The 21,577-nt window shown below is 48.0% G+C and overlaps 2 protein-coding genes across 5 annotated transcripts in view; one reads left to right on the top strand and one right to left on the bottom strand.

The window, feature by feature from the left end:
* Nucleotides 1-21,577, top strand: part of LOC135819801 (calnexin-like) — a 31,243-nt gene that overhangs the window by 6,725 nt on the left and 2,941 nt on the right. Inside the window, exons 12-20 of one of the 2 annotated variants that reach the window (XM_065333068.1) lie at nucleotides 1,158-1,198; nucleotides 1,497-1,612; nucleotides 2,413-2,487; nucleotides 2,884-2,987; nucleotides 3,234-3,276; nucleotides 3,844-3,966; nucleotides 4,436-4,852; nucleotides 5,332-5,357; nucleotides 6,420-6,950. In XM_065333068.1, the coding sequence (XP_065189140.1) occupies nucleotides 1,158-1,198; nucleotides 1,497-1,612; nucleotides 2,413-2,487; nucleotides 2,884-2,987; nucleotides 3,234-3,276; nucleotides 3,844-3,966; nucleotides 4,436-4,852; nucleotides 5,332-5,357; nucleotides 6,420-6,468 (994 nt within the window). In that variant the 3' untranslated portion in view covers nucleotides 6,469-6,950. Of the gene's footprint in view, nucleotides 1-1,157; nucleotides 1,199-1,496; nucleotides 1,613-2,412; nucleotides 2,488-2,883; nucleotides 2,988-3,233; nucleotides 3,277-3,843; nucleotides 3,967-4,435; nucleotides 4,853-5,331; nucleotides 5,358-6,419; nucleotides 6,951-21,577 lie in introns of those variants that run through there. The other variant, XM_065333069.1, reaches the window with a different exon arrangement.
* On the bottom strand, nucleotides 7,816-11,157 carry LOC135819803 (uncharacterized). Of its 3 annotated transcripts, none has more exons than XR_010553984.1 (2): nucleotides 10,192-11,157; nucleotides 7,816-8,964 (listed from the first exon to the last, which is right to left on the bottom strand). XR_010553984.1 is itself a non-coding variant. In XM_065333072.1 (2 exons), exons 1-2 carry the CDS (start codon nucleotides 11,081-11,083, stop codon nucleotides 8,830-8,832), a joined length of 942 nt encoding a protein of 313 aa, XP_065189144.1. In that variant the 5' UTR covers nucleotides 11,084-11,157; the 3' UTR covers nucleotides 7,816-8,829. The 3 variants fall into 3 exon arrangements, 1 of the variants encoding a protein (XP_065189144.1); XR_010553983.1 differs by having other exon boundaries at nucleotides 7,816-8,915; XM_065333072.1 differs by having other exon boundaries at nucleotides 7,816-8,915; nucleotides 10,228-11,157.

Genomic DNA, 21,577 nt, shown 5'->3' with positions numbered 1-21,577 from the left:
CTGCGATGGCAGAACTTCACATCACGTGACGAGCCCGTACACATTATTTGCACCCTGTGCATGAAGGGTTGTACCAAGAGTAGATAAACAAGAGTGTGCAACTCCTGGATCCGCGCGGATGGGTTGGCCCACGGCGGAATTTTTTGTTGGCGTAATCTTTTCGACGACCCACGCGCTGCTAGTGTTTTGGAAAGTTTTGCCTCGTGCATTTAGCCGGGCTTTACATTACAAGGTCGGTGCCCAGCACCTGCTCTCACACTGCTCTGCGGCAAGAAGCGCGTTTTTCTGAAAAAAGGTGACGTCAAGAAAAAATTCCGCCGTGGGCGGGGGTATATGGAGATTGTGCAGGAGAGATCCGGAGTTGCACACTCTTGTTTATCTGCTCTTGGTTGTACGCTTTGGGTTCAACTCCCTTGTGGTCATTTTACACGGTCTGCCAGCGTAGATTTTTGAACCATGTCAGGTGATGTGAGATTCTGCCGTCGCAGCACTGTATAGAGGTTGTGTACACAGTTGCACACTCTGGGGGGTTATGTACTCTTGGTATCAGCCAGAGGTTTTGCCCAGCCGATTGTAACCACCGAGTGCCGGGTGCGGTGCATTCTTACAGTTTATAGGTCGGGCTGACCCTGGCTATTCAGATTGAGGCACACATTGCTGGTGCGGCTGTTTGCATTGTTGCTGGAGCTGCTGTGGTTGCTGTTGTCACCGATGTTGCTCTTGCTGTTACTGCTATTGTTGTCATTGCTGCTGGTGCTGCTGCAGATTCATCTCCTCGAGTATGTGCAGTTCTCTTGCTTTTTCTGGGTGCCTTGAATAGGTTTTTGTTCTCTGTGTGTGCGTGCGTGTGTGTGTGTGCGTGTGCACCTTGTCCTCACCCACTTACTGAGATGTGGTGAGCTCGTAAGTGGGATCATTTGCAAGTCCACCCATAGTTTGGGGATTTCAGGGGGTATCGGCCGTTGGGCGGTTCAATAGCCAGTTGAGTCCTCTTTCCAAGATTCCTTTTGAGTTCCTCTCTCCCTCTCCCGGGGAGACCCACGTGACCAGTGTTTGGCAGTGAGCAAGTACAAGTGTGTGTGTGTGTGTGTGTGTGTGTGTGTGTTCACTGAACATGGCATTCTCATTATGTGTTTGTACGCACTGTATTCCTGTAGGGATGTTGACGAGGACGGTGAATACGAAGCTCCTAAAATTGGTACGTTGCTTTCAGTTTCTTTCAGTCTATTGTGTATGCCTTAGCATGCATGCTTACCCAACATCTCAGCATCTTTCACCTTCACGGCTCTGGTCCTGTATCCTGGATTCTCAATACTGTGTTTCTTCATTCGTCACACTAAAATATCGAAGGTCACAGGCTTCTTGGACAGGAAAATCCTTTTCTCACGAGGAAGACATTTTGAAGCTTTGCATTTTTTCCTTGCGGTTGAGGCTTCTCGTCTCCTAGAAAGCCGTTCGAATATTGTTTCGTTTTGTGTTATCTATATTTTCTGTAGACAATCCCAAGTGTGCCAAGATTAGTGGCTGTGGCCCCTGGACCCGTCCCACCAAGGTGAACCCTGCCTACAAGGGCAAGTGGCGTGCTCCCATGATTGATAACCCAAACTACCAGGTAAGATAAGCTAGCTAGCTCAGTATTAGGGGTGAAACGGTTCGGGTAAGGAACCGGTTTTGGAACCGCCAGCTGAAAAGAATCGGATACCCGTTCCGTCAAATTTCGAGCCGAAACTCGAAAAATCTCGTTCTCGTACAAATACATGTACACGTCAAGTCTACTCAAGATTTTTAAATGTCTTACTTTACGATCACCGCCCTTCCAAAGTGTTCTCCTATTGACCCTGGTCACTACGAGCGTACCTGTTTCGCACATGGACTCTCCGATGTCTCGTTCTTGCCCGTAAAAATGTTTTCTAACTTGAAAATAATTGTCACGAACGCATTTGGCCCAATTGGTCGGTCTGGAGAAAAGAGTGCATGGAACCGATACCCAAACCGTGGGAAACTATGCTGGCATTAGGGTACCCGAACATGAAAAACATGGAACCGTTTAACCCCTACTCAGTATTGAATGAAAACTACTGTGATTACGGCATCTGTGGTGGTGCTGCTGGTGATGGAAGGGTTGTGGTGCATGTGTCGATGAGGAAGGTTCCTTGTCTGGGAGAGGGCGTTCGTGTGATTATGGGTATGTGCGAGCAAAATCATTATGTGGAAGCATATAGGGGGGGGGGGGGGGGGGGGGATATTTTTCAGACTCCCGTGGACCGGAAAAGCGAACCAGCGATGTGGTGGAATTGTGAAGACATTGGGCACCTAAACTGCACGGATATCATATCTCTATCCTGCTATCACCTCCACACATCTGAGTGGCGTTGCCCTCTCTTTCTCAATCTCTGCTGTGTTCTACTTCAGGGCATCTGGAAGCCGAAGAAGATTGCCAACCCAGATTTCTTTGAAGATTTGGAGCCATTCAAGATGAGCAGCATTGTAAGAAAAGGCATTCAGCAGTATGGGTATTTTCTTTATACCTTCTCCTTTCGTATTTATCTCAGTTGGGGTTTATTCTAACAGAAGGGCCGTAACGGATACTTCTGTCAGGCAATTTGTTGGCTTCTTTTTGTGTTTCTTCCCATAATGATGAGCTGATTGTTGACTGGCTGCACGCGCATCTGTGCGTGCTTGTGTGTGTGTGGTGGTGTGCGTGCGTGCATGAGTGCATGTGCATGAGTGTTCGTGGTGTGTATAATTCCATCAACCCGTGCACCAATAATGCATGTCCACGGTGATTGTGCTGACTGCTGCCTCTGCTGTTTTTGTTGCTGTTTTTGCCGCTGTTTCTGCTGTGTCTGCTGTGTCTGCTGTGGCGGCCACTTTTGCCACCAGGGTGCCATCGGTGTTGAGCTGTGGACCATGACGGCTGGTCAGCTGTTTGACAATATCATCCTGACCGACGACGAAGCCGTTGCTGATCAGTATGCTGCTGATAGGTGAGGTGGTGTCGGCTTGTCTCTCTTTCTCTGCCATACACCCTGATCTTCCTTCTTTGTTTTGGAAATGAATGTAGAAATGATCCACGTGGTTGTTGCCTGGCACGCACTTACTCTCAATTTGTGGCAAGTTGCAATACCGGCTAGACCAAGATTATGTGTTCCCTTTGTCAAGCGGCTTGCTCTGCTGATCTTGTTTGTAGTTGTAATGGTGTGTGTGTGTGTGTGTGTGTGTGTTTGCTGTAGCTTTGATGCCAAGACTGCTGCAGAAGCACCTGTCTCGACCGCAGTAAGTTCCGTGACGCATGCACATACCTCTCACCATTTCTCCATCACCTCGCATAGCTTGTATACGGCCACCCCAAGTACATGTACCTGGCCGCTCAGCCTCCAATCATCCATTTTTACCCTGCCATACGCATACGTGACTCGCGCGATTAGAGCCCTCTCTTGAATAGTGCCCCGTGTCGAATAGAGCCTATGAAAACAATAGAGCCCTCCCAATGTAGCAGCATTGAAAAAATAGTGCCCCATCTGTGATGGACATGGCAAAAATAGTGCCCCAGGGGCACTAGTCGTGCAAGCATGGTATACTGTACAATGCCAGTTCAATGTCTATAATTATAGGAGGTTGTCTGTCGCATGCTTGAACGAATCATTCGTGCATTGTCACAAGTGCAAGGACTGTCGTGAACTTGCGTGCTGAAACCTATTGTTTACTCTCCTGGTTTGCCTTCCATGGAGTCCTATTTGTCGAACCCCATCATCGACTCTCGCCTGTTGCTTACTTGTTATGAGTATGAAGACTGTCTGAACCTTGTCTCTATATTACTTCTCTTGTTGTTTGTGTATACAGCATGGACTGCTAACATCCTTGATGTCTTCAGCTGAGGAGCGGCCATGGCTGTGGGCTGTCTACGCTATTGTCATCGTCGTTCTTCCCGTCGTCCTGATTGTTGGCTGCTGCCTGCCAAGCAAGGTGTGTACTCTCTCTCTCTCTCTCTCTCTCTCTCTCTCTCTCTCTCTCTCTCTCTCTCTCTCTCTCTCTCTCTCTCTCTCTCTCTCTCTCTCTCTCTCTCTCTCTCTCTCTCTCTCTCACTCTCACTCTCCGGATAAGACACACAAACTTGCTCAGTCCCTTGAAGTTCGTCCTAACGAGGTTTGACTGTACGCTGAATTAAGCTAAGCGTTGCTAAGTTGTGTTTTGGGATCTACCTTCGTGGCATTGAGCACTTTCTGCAAGGCTTCAGCATCATAGCTTGTGCAATACTAATATTATAGATGTGTTGAGTGAGAGAGAGAGAGAGAGAGAGAGAGAGAGAGAGAGAGAGAGAGAGAGAGAGAGAGAGAGAGAGAGAGAGAGAGAGAGAGAGAGAGAGAGAGAGAGCGAGAAAGCCTATTTCCTAAAGATGTTTTCCCTGTGTGGTTTCTTGTGACATACCTAACAGAAGGATGATGGTGATGCTGACCGGCGTGCTCGTGCCAAGAAGACTGATGAGCACCAGCCAGACGATCCGGCACCAGCCAACGTAGAAGAAGAGGTGGACAGCGACGAAGAAGCAGCAGAGGATGAAGTTGTAGAGGAGGAAGTACCCGTAAAGAAGGCATCGCCAGCACCAGCAAAGGCTTCGCCGGCACCAGCAAAGGCATCGCCGGCACCAGCAAAGGCATCGCCCGCACCAGCAAAGGCATCGCCAGCACCAGCAAAGGCTTCTCCTTCAAGAAAGGGCAAGAAGGCCGATGTCAAAGTTGTTCCTGAACCGGAGGTAGAGCCGCCGCGCGTGGCAGCTCTAGAGCCGGAACCAGAAATAGCGTCTGCGCCGTCAGCATCGGCTGCAGCATCAGCAGAGCAGGAGCTTGGCTTGGTACGGTGCTGCCCTGGTGTGTGTGTGTGTGTGTGTCTGTCTGTCTGTCTGTCTGTCTATATGCGATGGTGCACGTGTGTGGCTGTGCGTGCATGCATGTGTATTGTGTATGTGGCTGTGCGCATTATTATGCGTTTGACTGCTACTGTGCATGCGCACACACACACACACACACACACACACACACACATTTCACGTTATTATCAGTACTATGTGTTGCATCTCACTGCAACAGGTCTAGTTACCCCCAGCCACCACCGCACAATGAAAAGCTATGGAACAGTACGGTCATCGGATATTCACACGTCTCCGAAAGGAGTAACGATCAACCAGAATGTGTTGTGAGATTTCACCGTGTCGTTTGCAATTGCCCCCCCCCCCCCCCCCTAGTGTCGGGTGTCCCATGTGTTTTTCTGACTGTCTTTCCTGTTCTGTTGGTTTGTTTTCTTTTGGTGTTCTTCCTTTCTGCCCGTTTGCAGCCCGATGCAGCAGAAGATGAACCTAGGTAAGTGCTCTGCACAGAACACAGGATAAATGTCCGTGTACGAGCGGGTGCCCGCGCGCACATACAATCATGCATGTGTTGCAGGCAGCCATATAATCCGGGGAGACGACACCGGCAGGTTGATCGCGACCCAACATGGTCTTTGCGTTCCATTTGCCCTTGTGGGTAGGGCCAATCTGCATACTTGTGTACGCCATTGCTGGCTTGGGCATTGTACATGTCAGCAGTTCATGACCGCAATCTAACGCTGCGGAGATCATAGATGACGTGCAGCTTCATGACCCAGAGTTGAAACGTGCATCACTCCAGCTGCTACGGTCTCGTGTCGTCCCTCCCCATGCGTATAATATGCTATGACTCCCTGGGTCTCGGCTTCATTGCAACCCGAGTGCTCCGCAGAAGCAAACGACTGCAGAGCATTGTGCAGGGGTGATTCCTGGGCAAGATACAACATCATTGAGTTTGGGAGAGAAAGGAGGAGGGAACAGAAGTAGGACATTTTTAGTTTACGGTGAAAGACAAACGCACACACACACATGCCTCCAACACCCGCAAGCACCATCATTATAAGTATACAGTCTTGGTGAGAGGTGTGGCAATTTCAGAGAAGGGCCTGGGTCAGAGCTACCTGTCATTGCGCTCGTTACATCAGCTCCCATGATAACAATCATCTGTATACATGCGTTAGAGCTGCAGTGTTGACTGTGCACAATGGACAGATGTGTGTGTACAGCCAGGTGCATTGAATCACGAAAAACGACAGAATTCTGGGAGAGAGAGACGAGAGAGAGAGAGACAGAGAGAGAGAGAGAGAGAGAGAGAGAGAGAGAGAGAGAGAGAGAGAGAGGGAGGGAGGGAGGGAGAGGGAGAGGGAGAGGGAGAGAGAGAGAGAGAGAGAGAGAGAGAGAGAGAGAGAGAGAGAGAGGAGAGAGGGGGGGGGGTGTCACGACAGAGTCTTTATGTAGAGTTGTGTTTTTGAACGTTGCCCATTGACCGCTGTTCCCCGCTGCATTCCAATCTGTATGCCTGTGTGTTTGTCTGCCGGTCGTTCTTCATGTGCAGGCGATCACCTCGCAAGCCGACGAAGAAGAAGGTGCGCCGTGAGAATTAGGTGCAGTGCACTTGATCTCACTAATTCAATTTAGCCATCTTTTTTTTTCTTTTTCGAATTCTATGATCAAACGGCGCTCCCGGGACGAAGCCCTGACACCCACCCACCACCACCCACTTGTACTCTTTTTTTAGTACATGTTTGCTCCTAGTGCATCACGTGTGCTGAGACGCGTGGACGAGCAGACACGTGCGAGTGCAGGCCCGTGCCCTTTGTGTTGTCCCGTCCGTTTGCCCGGCTTGCCTCTCGCCGGACAGTGTACCTGTGCACCTCTCCGCGCTATGCTGTTTTTGTTGTGGCGACCTGCTGCAGTGCCTGTCAGCGATAACCAACGTGCGTTATTTTAATCGCTGCGCTGTTACTTTGTAATTCTATATACGTCTCAGAGTACATGTACTGTGTTTTGCTCGATGCAGACAGTGATTTATCAAAATATGCAATCATTGCAATGCCTACACTACAGTCCATCCATCCCAAACTGGCACCCTGGTGTTTTGGTCTCTGCAGTGTGTATTGCTAGCTACATTGGAAGCAACCCTATGCATTATTCCCAGTGCAGTTTCCCTCGGTGCATATATGGGCGAAAAGTCAAAGGATACTGGTTGCAAAATGTACGGGGAAGGTACCAAACCCCCAAAAATTGGATTTTAAAGTGAATCGAATGTTAAAGATAAGTCTTCGTCCTCCCCACCTCACGGCACCATAGCGCGCATGGGTGTAAGATACATAAGCAGCATGATAGCACAGTGCTGTCATGTTAATGGTCATACTGATAAAAATAAGGAAAGGAAGAACACACTGAAATGGAAAGAATTGTTTATTCGGCAAATACGACATATTTCCAGTACGTGTATTCCAATCATGCAGTCAGTCCAGCAACGCACAGTTTAATACTTAAACTGCACCGTATGTTTGGAAAAGCAAAGAGATGTGATGACGTACAGCAAAAAGATGTGATGATGTACAGCAAAGAGATGTGATGATGTACAGCAAAGAGATGTGATGATGTACAGCAAAGAGATGTGATGATGTACAGCAAAGAGATGTGATGATGTACAGCAAAGAGATGTGATGATGTACAGCAAAGAGATGTGATGATGTACAGCAAAGAGATGTGATGATGTACAGCAAAGAGATGTGATGATGTACAGCAAAGAGATGTGATGATGTACAGCAAAGAGATGTGATGATGTACAGCAAAGAGATGTGATGATGTACAGCAAAGAGATGTGATGATGTACAGCAAAGAGATGTGATGATGTACAGCAAAGAGATGTGATGATGTACAGCAAAGAGATGTGATGATGTACAGCAAAGAGATGTGATGATGTACAGCAAAGAGATGTGATGATGTACAGCAAAGAGATGTGATGATGTACAGCAAAGAGATGTGATGATGTACAGCAAAGAGATGTGATGATGTACAGCGCAGACTGGTTACAGTAGAGTTGGATGCCCTAACTTGTTTCCAAGGGGTTAGCCTGGGGCATTCTTATCTTTCAGCAATCTTGCTGCCTTCTGATAGCACGTTCTTAGAAACAATTTGTATTGGATCATTAAATATTCCAAAAGCTGCCGGAAAACCAACACCGTCATTTAGGCTGTGGCGTTCTTAGCATTTCAGGTTGGACGTTCCGTTGAACCAAGAGTACATAACCCCCCAGAGTGTGCAACACCTGATCCGGCTCTGCGTAGGGTCTTGGTCGAGCGTAATCGGATCTTTGCGTCATATTATACATACTGTGCACATCTGAGGGGAACCCGGGGAGTCGCGGGTACTCTCGGATCAAAATCAACGGTACTCTGCCTCGAGACCGGCCTTGTGCTGGTGTGGAGTGTACGCATGACATCAGAAGATCCAATTACGCTCGACCAAGACCCTATGCAGAGCTGGATCAGGCGTTGCACACTCTGGGGGGTTATGTACTCTTGGTTGAACGTAGCGCAGGGCAGCGCCAGCAGAACTCTGCGATGAATACAATGCTATGCTATCTGCAAACTGGATGCTGGGTACAGGGTGCAGGACGGAGGGAATGTGGCGGGTGTAAATGGAAAATAGCACAGGACCTAGAACAGATCCTTGCAGCACCCCGCACATGCAGGGGGTGGCCTGACTCGTGGTTGGCCGAATGCAAACCATCTGCTCTTGCGTCGTCAGGTAGCTTGCAAACCAGGCGGGGGCGATTCGCACACACCGACATCAAACAGATCAACAATGAGCTGGGTGTGGCAGACTTTGTCAAATGTGTTCGACATGTCCAATGTGCATAGTCCGGTCACATTTCCCCTGTCCTTGGCAGCGAAGAGACTGTCAGTGGGAAGGCAGAGGGCATCCACAGAGGAGTGGTGCTGACGGTATCATCAATCGAGTATACGGAGGCACTGGTTGGTTCGAAGGTGGCGTTGGACGACCTTCTCCGGTAGCAATTGTGAGTCAAGTTTGCGCCCTGTAGCAGTGCCTGCACAGCGGCACACACAGTGGTCACAAGTCTGGAGCTGCACAGCGCCCCGACCTGCATGACGTACTCTTTTGATAGCGCTGTAGCAACAACTGCTTACCTGACAATGATAATAATGATTATGTTACATTGGGTACTTGCATTGATCATACCCATACAGGTCCTCCCTCGTTAGTAGATAATCTCTGGGCCATCAAAATAGTTATCTTATAACGAGACTTATCTTGTAACAGGACTTGCATCTAAAGGTGAAATAGGCAGTAATTCGCATTTGCCTTGGCTACCCTCGATACAACATATTTGAGCGACGCTTCAACTCGTTAGAAGATAATTGAAAATCTCCAACATGGCTCTTCCTTGGATGAAAAAGATCGTACATATCTACGAATACATAAAATACGTTCGGTGCCGTTCTGCTTTATCCAATGTGTTTTGGTCTTGGTCCTGCATGATCAATATGATCTTATACTTATAGTTTACTTATACTGAGGGTTTGGCACTCCAGGGACCTGGGAAAGGGTCGTTATAACGAATTTTATGTACTAATGAATTATGTTGTAACTGGACCTGTAAACAGTTGCATAGACCACGTTTCGCCAGGGGATTTCAGATTTCTATTTACTAACCGGGTTTATGCAGGGCCGGAAGAAGGAGTTCGGGAGTGGTCCGGCCAACCTTTGAGGGGGTCCGGGGGACCTCCCCCGGGAGAAATATTTAAAATTCACGTGAAATAGAGCGAATTTGGGCAAATTGCAGAAAATTATAGTAAAAGAACACAGAACACAACTTGTTTTTATCCATATCAGCCATACAGTGCCGGTCACGGAGTCACGGAGTCCTGAGCTTCTTCGAAGCACATCACACGTCGGCAGTACAGTCGAGCCATGTACCTCTGGATTTTTTACACCGGTTTTGCACGAATCACATAGACCATCCAGCTGGGAAAGTGGTCCGGCAATGGCCGGACCAGCCTGACCGGTTCCGCCGGCCCTGTTATGTACTACCCGGACTCGTTATAACGAGGGATGACCTGTACTACCACAGTCCACAGCATGCAGTCTCCTTGCCAGCTTATTGCACTCAGTACTGAGAGAGAACTAACTTGCACACGTTTCTCAAAATAATTCTCTCATCAAATTTGCAGGGCATCGCAATTCCAACACAGACCCATTACAATAGTTATAGAATCGATATCAGATAGAGGTCTGACTCTAGTGTAGATCTATGAAGCCAAACTTTATTTTCATGTTCCCAAGTCACTCACTGTTTCTACGTGATATGAGTGTTCTTCGTCAATCACCTTTCAGCTTGTACTTCCGCAGGTGATGCCTTGCTTCCAGCCGTTGTCGCACTTCGCCCAGCTCTGGCACAGCATCGCCCAGGGCCTGAAGCGGCTGACCCATTCGCCCGCACCACTGGCGGGTATGTTCAAGCATTTCCATCTCCGCTGCTCCCAACGACTGCGACAGTTGCAGCTCGAGCAGCTGGGCCGACAAGTGCAGGTGGTCGTCCATCGAGCGACGCTCCACATCCCGCAGCAGGAAATCGTATCGCTGGGTCGTGCTGGCTATGGTATCCAGCATGCGCTGACGATGCTTCCGCATGACGGCCGCCTCGTCCGCAGCCAAGGTCGCCGCTGCATCCCGCCTGACGGAGTCTGCCAGCGATGAGCACCGCTTGCTATGATCCTGCGTATAATCTGACCGGAGCTTCCCTGTGGCCTCGTCTACCTTGTTTTTCAACCTGGTCGCCTCTCGATCGGCTTCTTTTTCCAGCTCTGTTTGTAAATTTTCGCGTGCTCGTAGGCAGCGCCTCGCGAACTCTTCCGACTTCTTCCGGCTGTCTTCCTCCATTTCCCGCTCCTTTTCAGCAAGAAGTAGCTTTGTTTTCTCATCCATTTGCTGTATCATTTTTTCAGACGTTGTCTCGCATGCTTTCGTGAGTGCTGTTGCGAACTTGTCGACTCGATCCTCGCAACTTGTGCGTATCTCCTCGACCCGTCGCCGCTCTTGCTGGCTATGGGCCGTGTTCAATGCTCGTTCAAACAACGACATTTTTTCGTTGAGAATTTGTTCAACGCTGGGAAGCATGTCATCACATTCCGGCCTATAATTGTGGCCATTTGAAGGCTGCTTTGAGTTCGCCATTCTGGTCATACATCCGAGGACAATCTTGGGCTAACAAACATGAAACTCGAATGATGAAAGCAGACTTCATAACAGTACGGCTCTGTATCGCAAGACGCACAATGACATCTACCTACAAGATCAGGAGTACACGCTTCAACTACAATCATGTAGATCTACAGCCTAGTACTACCTACAGGCGGTATGCCCCCACATGAGCGCGACCCAAAACAGCGCCGTTGACTTCAGCGCCCCCCAAAAGCCCCATACCCATAACTGGACATCCCCAAAACAGACCACCCCGTCAGCGCGCACGCTCAATACAGGTCGACTCATTTACACTCAAACCCAAAAGATGGACACTCGACTTGTCAAAGACTCAAATCATGATCAACTCGAAATGGCCAGTTCAGTATTGAAGGGCGATATTGCCTGGACTCAATTTATAATCAACTCTAGAAAGCAATGATGAACTAAAAAAAGCAATTATCGACTCAAAAACACCAGTTCAGTATTAAATGGCGATATTGCCTGGATGGACGTTAACAGGTCCAGATACAAATAGGTTGTAGTCAACTCTAGAAGGCAATGATCAACTCAAAACAAGCAATGATCGTCTCAAAAAACAGTTCACTGTTAAAAATTTTGGTTTTCCGAAAATGGTAATCTGCAATGGATTGTCATTAAAACAGAAAAAGAAACTAATAAGGCACCCATTTTGATAGTCCAGGGGATGGCCCACGCCTGGTCAAGAGAAAAAATAGAGAAAAGAAAAGACGGGTATTTCACAGGAAGTACATGTACATGTACAATGGGGACACAGTGCAGTTCAGTATTAAATGGCGATATTGCCTGGAGCGAATCCATGAACAAATTGTGGGCAGTCACGAGATGGCTTGGACGTTACCAAGTCCAGATATAAATACTAGTAGGTTGTAATCAACTCTAGAAAGCAATGATCAACTCAAAAAAAGCAATGATCGTCTCAAAAAACGCTAGTTCAGTATTACATATTTTGGTTTTCCGAAAATGGTAATCTGTGATGGACTGAAACAGAAGCAGAAAAATAATAAGGCACCCATTTTGATAGTTTTTGATAGTCCAGGGGATGGCCCACGCCTGGTAAAGAGAATAGAGAAAAGAAAAGACGTTAAATGGCGATATTGCCTGGAGCGAATCCATGAACAAATTGTGGGCAGAGTCACGAAATGGCTTGGACGTTAACAAGTCACCGCAGCTGCAAGAGGTGATTGTGCTTCTGCTGGCCCCGAAACAAACTCGCTGTCCGTGCCAACACGGGGCAACATGCCAGAATATGGTCAACAGTCTCCCCCCGGACCTCCGCACAAACGGCACACGTCAACCACGGAAGTGTCGCCAATGACTGACCTCTGGTAGTTCCTGGTATTAACCACCTGATCCTGAGCAGCAAATACAGATGACTTAGCAGATGGACGCAATGGGGCAGACTTTAAGAAGGAGAGAGGCATGTCCAATACACCGTCACTGGGCTGCCAATAGCGACCATGCAGGGGCTTCTGCCGCAGAGAACCTTGGGTGGTGGTTACTATAGCAGACTTAAACAACATCAGTTGTTTCACCTCCGATGTCCGGGATGTTGAAATGCTCCATAGCCGTGGCTGCCCGGGAGATGATCGACTTTGTAGGTGGGAGATTTTCGGGATGAGAATGCAGAGCAGCAATCAGCGACAGGTCAGAGTGCACCTGGAGGTACCTAGACTTCCTCTCCAGCAGGTGCTCAACCGATATAATCCCTCGGCCGACCTCAGATTATTATTACATCTTTCTTAAACTCGGATACTGAGCCAGTAATAAAATTAATGTAAAAAAGAGAATAGACACATGAGAACGAGTTATGCAGCAACTATCCACGACTGTAACAAGGTAAATATTCAGAATTTTCGCTTCGCTCATCTTCCCTTCTTCGGTCCTACGTAACCACGAACCTTCCAAGTTGGAAGGTTGGTTTGCGCACTGGAGATGTGTTAGAGCTAGGTCTCGGGCCGCTGAATGTCTCAGTGGCCTGTCCGTTTCGTGCCCTATTATCGCACAGTCACTTTCTGACTGTTTATCATCTTGTTACAGTCGTGGATAGTTGCTGCACAACTCGTTCTCATGTGTTTCTTCTCTTTTTTGCATATCTTTTTTAGGAACGGGTTTGCTCCTGATATCCACCATGGTAATACTGTACTAACATCAAGAGTACATAAAACTGGTTATGCACTCTTGCTAACATGAGCCTGCACATTATGGGTCACGTGTGTAACGAGCTGGCTTATATTCGGACGTTAACGTAATTGGTCGCGCCAAAATGGGGCGTGCAAGGGATGAGACGAGCTGTAGTGACACCGTGTCACATTAGGTCGCGCTGTACTGGGGGTGCTAATATGAACACGCGCCGTTTATGGTTGCGCTGTTTTGGGTGTAAATCCTAACAGCTAGCCACTGACAGTGACAGCTAGCTGGGTCCTTCCTTGCATGTTCACACCATGTAGATCTACAATCATGTAGACCACCACGTACCACTGCATCAGTTACCGCAGAGATGCCGGTACTAGCCCAGTGCAGTGTGTGACCAATGAAAGACCATGGACTGGTAGACCTACTGAGTCTGTCGACATGTCGTGGACATGGAAATCCAGTCGATTGACCTGGGCCGGCGCGCCCTCAGCGCGTACAGAACGTTGTGCTGATCTGAATCTGATGCGACCAGTGCAGTGCGCTGCATGCAGCGCATTAGGGGCCGTCCGCAAATATCGAACTTTTTTCACCAAACGAATTATTTTAGTTTAGACCCAACCCCTCCCTCCCTCCCCCTCAGAATGTAAAAAATGTTGACATATACATGCATATACAACAAAACCCGCAAGTGTGTAACTGCTCCTATGGCCATGTACATGTATCGAACTTTTCTGAAACGAAATTGGTCAACCCCCTCCCACCCCATAACGAAATTATTTCGTTTCGTGAAAAAAGTTCGATAATTGTGGACGACCCCTTATACAGTGCTGCCAAATAATTTTCGCCCAAAATCGGACACCCTTCATCGCCAAGGCTGGCCACATGGTGCGAATTTTCCTCCTCCGCAATATTTTCCGGAGAATTCAAAATACCGCCCAAAATACCACGGAAATTCGCTTCGTTGCCATGGTAACCGATCTTGCACACCGAAGTAATAAGCGGTTGCCATGCCTGAATTCTGTAATCCTGGTAATGCATGAGCGTGGTCACACACTGAGTGCGTTCGATTATGCACGCGAATCGATTCACGAATCGATTCATGAATCGATTCGCGCTATTCACATCACCCCATGTGAATAGAGTGAATGGTTCCGAATCGATTCCAGGGCTCATGACATGAAATCGAACGACTTGAATGCATGCGAATGGATTCATGAATCGATTCAAGTGTGTAATCGAACGCACTCACTGTACAGTGTACATGCCCTCGTACTTTGCACTTCCACTGCCAAGCGCTAGCCTTTTTAGAAGCACATGTAATGACAGCGATTTGCGCCTTCAGTTGCGCTGAAAAAAGAAAAAGGACTTCTGAATAGGAAAGTACTGATCTCTGACATTTTTGGTTACTTTTCGGACGTTTCCTTTTTCGGACCGGTTTTCGGAAGAGCCTTCAAAAATCGGACACTGTCCGAAAAATCGGACGGTTTGGCAGCACTGCGCATAGTACATGTACATGAACTTGACTATTGTTGGATTGACAGCATGAAACAAGGTGGAGGACACTGAGTCTGTGTTCGGAAACAGTGACCTTACTACAGCCTTCCGCGGCTGGCAGAGCCCCCGTCCCTTCCGACCATTTGAACCATATGGGTGTTGAACCCGGTTTTGACTCTCACTATGCTAACGTTAGGGGAGTTACGGGAGTATTCATGGTTTTAGACTTCTCCTTACGTCCGTCGTGTATTCTTTGATCGCTCCTGGATATCGTCCTGGAAGTCATGTACATGTAGCAGTTACTACATGTACATGTAGTAAAATACTACACGACAACGTACGGTGACAGTCTACTCCATCCAGCAGAGCTGCATTTCCAATATCTCACCGATTTTGAAGCCAATAATTATGCCAACAATTCTTTTAGCTGATTTGGGGAAAAGCCTACTTATGACAGGCACTCTTCCTTGAAGTCTTCCGTGAAGTCTGCTCCATTTCTTTAACACCACATACCAGACATGCTGTTTTCTGATGATGGATTAGTTCGTGAAACTCAGAGTTAAAATCTTTTTCATCTTCTTGTTCTCGAGGCTAGTTGTTGGAGGTGACAGCGTTGTGAATAGCTACTAATAGGGACCTTTAGCACCACGTTACAACGTAGGCCTTTTGACGTACTTGATCACGTCGATCGGCGTGCGCGATACGTGTTTTGCATACTTGGCTAGCCTTTAGCGAGACGTGATTATGGATCGACGTCGTTGCCACAGGAACAGAGCAGAATGGCGCGCGTGATTTCAAAGTTCCTCGCGGGAAATGTGGATGAAAAGACTTTTTTTTAGTAAACTACAGACAACTTCGCTTATAACGACACTCGGTGGGGCATCAAAAAAGTGTCCTTATTCGCGAAGTGTCGTTATACCCGAAGTCTCAGTACTAGTATATGTATTACAGTTGGAAAGGACTTTGCTCTGGGCACGGAAATGCTGTCGTTATTCGCGAATTGTCGTTATATGCGCAGTCGTTATAGGCGAAGTTGACTGTATTGTACTGTTCTTCGAAAATTAGTCCGAATCACCAGCAAATGAGTTCTATCTCGAAGTGTACGGATGGTTACCGGCTTCCATTTGGCGTGGTATATACATGTACATGTAGTTGCCAAATTCAGGAGTACAGTGTTCCAGGCCGGCGAGCCACGAGAGAAGGGCTTTTCGCTCGACGCTGCCACTACTTCTTTCAACAAATTGATGACTGTCATCCTTGGCTCCAAAACGAAATTTCTGGCACACAGCCTTAGTCTGCGTGTCCTCGGCAGCCATACCGAAACACAAAACAAAAATAGCAAAGAATAAAATTACGCCTCTCGATCGATCGTACCTAGTACCTCGTCGGTTGAATAACACAAACTACAACATCAAAACATCGATGTTTTTTTTAACTCTTGCCCTCTTGGTCCATGGTGCAAGTGCAGAGGCAAATTCCTACGTCCTGTCACAACGTACAAATTTACTACAAAAGGCCTTTTCTACGTCGAAAACGTTGCCTGATGAACGTACATGTACATCCTACGTCGCGACGTGACTCCGAACCCGGACAAGGCCCTACGTCAGGCTTACGTCGTAAACAACGTGGTGCTAAAGCAAAGGTCGCTCTCAAGTCTCAACGTCTGTTTAGCACAACTCCATGAGCGACTCTGACTCATGACGTCATGCTGCTACTCGAAGTACATGTACCTGGGACTTCACGAGGTGTTTGTCGCGCTGGAAACAACGCGTCTCTGTGAGTACTAGTTTGTATCCCTGGTGATGATTTGGCCTGGAGAGCGATATAAGTGGTGCTTTTCAGGCACAATCTTCCTCCGCCTGCTCAAGCTCAACTGATGAGGGGTGAAATTCCCCGAAACATTGTGTATTGAGCAGGGAGTGGTGCTGTCTTGCAGGTTTGCCGAGTGGAAGGTGCGACGTGCTCCTCGTGTGCGCCGGATGGCAGCCGTGAGTCAGTCAAGTATCAGGTTCAGCGAGAAGCGTGTGTTCCTCGTTGGCACAGCCAACTTGATGGCTAATACCACCCAAGTCGCAACTTCTAAGTTCCTCTTATTCTTGTTGTGCCAAACAGGCATGAAACATACCAGAACAAGTGCCACATTTGGCCAATTTCTCTGCCTGCGTTATCTGCCTAGGGCTAGATAACTACACGTGCACCTCGGCGGTTCTAGTATGCATCATAAGTAGTAACATATCTACTACATATCTACTACACACTGGGGACCGGCGGATTCTGCTCGAAAAGGTGGCAGATTCTGCTCGAAAAGCAGTGAAATTGGCAGAACCATACAAACCTTATGGCGGGCAATTCCTCGAATTCTGCTCCATTTTTTTTATCCACATACCAAACATGCATGAAACTTACCAGAAAAAGTACCGAATTCTGCCAATTTTTCTGCTGGCAGAATCCGCCGGACCGGACCCTACTACATACGCATCTCGGTGATTCTATAACTATGCATCATAAGACATACAAGGAGGAAAACTTCCTTCTGCCAGCGGAGAGAGCTCAACACGATAATAATGTGGAGCACTATTACACACAACAGGCACAACGTATACATGTAGCCTGATGATTGCATTGCGCAAGAACCTCTGAGTTGCGACAAACCTGTAAACCTCCGTTGTGCCATTTGTGTATCATAAGACATAAGTACAATGCACTTCTGAAGTATTAATACTACATCTACATTTTGTCTCCAGCTACTAGGGGTAAGCGGATTATGCTCGGAAAATGACCAGATTATGCTCTAGCGGATGCTCGCAGGATGCTCGAGAAATCAGCAAATTATGGAAATTATGCTTTCATATTCTTCCCCAAAAAGACCAAATGAACAGATAACAGTCATGAGAAAGGACTCAGACCCTCGTTATGATGTGGACTAGGAGCTTTGTGGAAGTGCAAGAAAATAATATGCAAGAGAAATACCAAATTCACAAGCAAACCCTGAACTTTTGGGAGATGTCCTGTAGTGGCTACTAAAATACTATTCTAAATCAACAAGAAGCGCTACATGTATGTATGGTCCTCCAATTGCAGGTGTGTATAATTATAACAGCCTCATTGGGCATCTGCCCTTGTTTTTCGGATGCCATGTTATGCTCCTTCTAAAAAAGGACCTGAATATGCCAAAATTATCCCGGTATAATCCGCTTACCCCTACCAGCTGCCAGTGTTGTTGTGGTGGTGATGGTCGTCGTCGTCGTCGTCGTTGTTGTGGTTGTCACACCTTTTCTTTCAAAATAATTAATCGCCATCACCAACAGGCTGGCAGGCGTGTATTTACCGCCATATTGCCAGGTGTGTCTTTACCACCAACAGGCTGGCAGGCGTGTATTTACCGCCATATTGCCAGGTGTGTCTTTACCACCAACAAGCTGTTATAAGTACAATGTATGCCAACTCATACTACCGTACACATGTGTGCGGTTAGTGACATCGAAGAACATGTTTTGGCTGAATTAAAGAGGTGGCCGCAGATCCCCACAATGCACAGACAGATCGCCACGATTTTTAATATTAGTACTCTTGGTAATACTAATAATGGTTACAAATAATTCACCCAGTTCAATGAAAGCGCTCCCAGGCGTCGTGCTGTGAAGCAGCTCATCACTACTTGTATGGGAATACAATCATTTTGTACACAATCTAACAGCAACGGTAGGGTCGGAAGGGCTCTGATGTGGATCATAAGCGGTAAGGCAATGTTAGAATCTCTCAGCCAACAGGCAGAAAGCGAGTCTTGTCAGCGACTCGACTCAAAGATGCCTTCAATGAACGCTATTTTCAAATCGAAAAGCAGTCGCCTGCATAACTTCAACTGGATGTATTCACTACAGAAGAAAACTCAGCATCCTTCCGTACAAAAATACTAGTAACTACGACACGAGCACTGCCGCTTATTTCTTTCCATTAGACGCTCCAGCAAGCCGGCAAGCACTCAAGCGCTGTGCCATCCTTATGTATCTTGTCTGCACCGGGTAGAGCCGTCGAAGGCAGTCGATCACGCGGGCGAACATGTTGCTGCGCTCTTGGAATCTCGAACGCCAGGTGAATTCGGCCAGGAAATCCTCGTTAAATCTCGAACGCCAGGTGAATTCGGCCAGGAAATCCTCGGTAATGTGCAAGTACTCGTCTCGCTCCTCGGCGCTGTGCTGGCTGCGCACGAACTGGTCAATGCGCTTGCAGAGTTTGCGAATGTTCCTGGCGTGGACTTTGTCTTCTCTGTTGTGTTCCGGATCTGGGACTCGCAGTCGGTACGTTCCTTCCGGGAAGTATGCCGCGTCGTCGAAGTGTCTTGATATCACATCGGTTTTCTGTCTGATACTGGCATGTATGATCTTCGAAACTGTGTTGGGCAGGAGATCGGCTATAGTCGTAGCGAAGCATCGATTGGTGCTGCGCTCCACGGCCACGAAGGCACGCATGTCGCTTCTTGCGTTGAGATCGCATATTGCCACATCGACTTTCCGCCACCTCTCATCTTGGTCACTCCGGCAACCGCCGAGTTTCAGAGGGAAGGTAGCATTCCACTCCCGGCAGAGTCGTCGTAGAGTCGCATACGCACTTGCCACGCTCTCACAAGTCATACCCAGCTGCTCGCTGAGGAGCCTGGAGGGAGTTTCGACTGACCACTGATGAAGGATGAGAACCAGGCAGCGGAGGCTGAGCGGCAGGCGGAAGTACGGGCCGGTCCGCAGAGAAAGTCTCGTCTGCCGGCAAGCGCACTGCCACATCAGGCCATCCCGTTTCCTAGGAGCATCCACGAGCGTACACTCTTTGCAACACCAATGACACACGACACCATTTAGGACCAGTCCTCGAGCGGCCAAGAACCGGACGACCGATTCGACAGTGTCCCCCAGCACTTCTCCAAGGGTGTCCTTCGTCCATTGCTGCGAGAAGAGCTCCGTGTCCTTTATCAATTCCTTCGTGTCCACAAAACTACCTCGAGAAACAAATGACGTCATTCCTGCAGATATCGCTTCCAGTCACAACCTTCTTTCAAGTTCTGTTATAGACGAGCTTCTGGGACTAAATCAATTACAAGGGACCGGGGAGGAGACAGTCGAACGTTGTAATAATTATTATCGTTGCAAAGCATTGATTGCAGAATGCAAGAAATGATCCTGGTCAGATGATCGACGGTGCTTGTATACGGGCACACACGCCAGCGAGGAATCGGTCACGGAACTCTCGTGTCTGGTTGGAGTTTGAGCACTGTTAAATTTATCACCACGGGTGACGCCGCTGCTGAAATGCGCCTGAACATTCCGAGTGAAGTTACTACAGTGGAATGTGGGTAGTGGGACTGTGCCAACACTGCCAAGTAACGTCTGGGTACAAGCCTTTGGTGATTGAGTTCGACAAACATCAGGTATAGTGTAGATCGGAGATAACGACCTGGCATACCACGAGAGATTGACTTTAGCGACACAATTCTGTTGCCCAAGTCGTTTAGGAAGTCCTTTGTGAAGATCGGGTTTAGTGACAGATCGAATATAGTGACATTTTGTTCTCTCCCGAAGGAGTGTTATGTCGTCATATCCAATCTCCACTGTATACAGTATAGTGTAGACAGCAGGATCTAGAGCTACATGTACATGATGTACATGTACAGTTACCTAGTAGAAGGCGAGGCTGGGACATTAATTACTTGTAAGTTTTGTGATGTAACTCACCCTTCACGCCCTAGCCTAGGCGCTCACAAAGACTTGCACGACACTTGAAGTACACGTGAGTTACTGTAGTTTATACAGCACAAGTAAATCCAAAAGAAACGGCCTCTGCCTCTGCTCTGTCATGCATGTATACCACCCTATACCCCACCCGGTGCATTGAGCATTGTTTGTGGAGCCAGGGTGAAAAGGTTAGACCTGGTTTTGTTAATCCTATCATTACAGGGTGCGACAGAGCTCTCGACCATTGAAGAAAATGTTGAGAATCACCTCCAACACTACACTGCGCTCTCAGCCCTCCTGCACACAATCATCACCACTAAAGGTTATCAATATCGTCTACGGAAGTGTCCTCGCAGTGGTGATGGTTGTGTGCAGGAGGGTCTAGTGGGCTGAGAGCGCAGTGTACTGGTGCACTGGAGGTGATGCTCGACATGTTTTGTTAATCCTCTTAAAGCAAAGGCAAGGAGAAGAACAACATCAACACCACTAACAACAACATCTGTCTGTGATTCTGCATTACAAATACGGAGGTTCAGGTACATGTACCAGGTACATGTATATTGGTTCATTGCATGGCGTGACCATCCGCTACGCTAGAGTGACGCAGGTATCATGACTGGTGCCGCACAGAAAGAGCGAGAGAGAGAGAGAGAGAGAGAGAGAGAGAGAGAGAGAGAGAGAGAGAGAGAGAGAGAAGAGAGAGAGAGAGAGAGAGAGAGAGAGAGAGAGAGAAGAGAGAGAGAGAGAGAGAGAGAGGAAGAGAGAGAGAGAGAGAGAGAGAGAGAGAGAGAGAGAGAGAGAGAGAGAGAGAGAGAGAGAGAGAGAGAGAGAGAGAGAGAGAGAGAGAGAGGAAGAGAGAGAGAGAGAGAGAGAGAGAGAGAGAGAGAGAGAGAGAGAGAGAGAGAGAGAGAGAGAGAGAGAGAGAGAGAGAGGGAGGGAGGGAGGGAGGGAGGGAGGGAAGAGAGAGAGAGAGAGAGAGAGAGAGAGAGAGAGAGAGAGAGAGAGAGAGGAGAGAGGAGAGAGAGAGAGGGAGAGAGAGAGAGAGAGAGAGAGAGAGAGAAGAGAGAGAGTGAGATAGGGGGGGGGGGATATAGAGGGAGGGAGG

This window comes from Sycon ciliatum, chromosome 6 (genome assembly GCF_964019385.1).
Source record: "Sycon ciliatum chromosome 6, ocSycCili1.1, whole genome shotgun sequence".
In the NCBI taxonomy this organism is placed as follows: Eukaryota; Metazoa; Porifera; class Calcarea; order Leucosolenida; family Sycettidae; genus Sycon; species Sycon ciliatum.
Note: the sequence above shows the minus strand (reverse complement) of the source record. Positions and strands in the feature narration are given on the sequence as shown.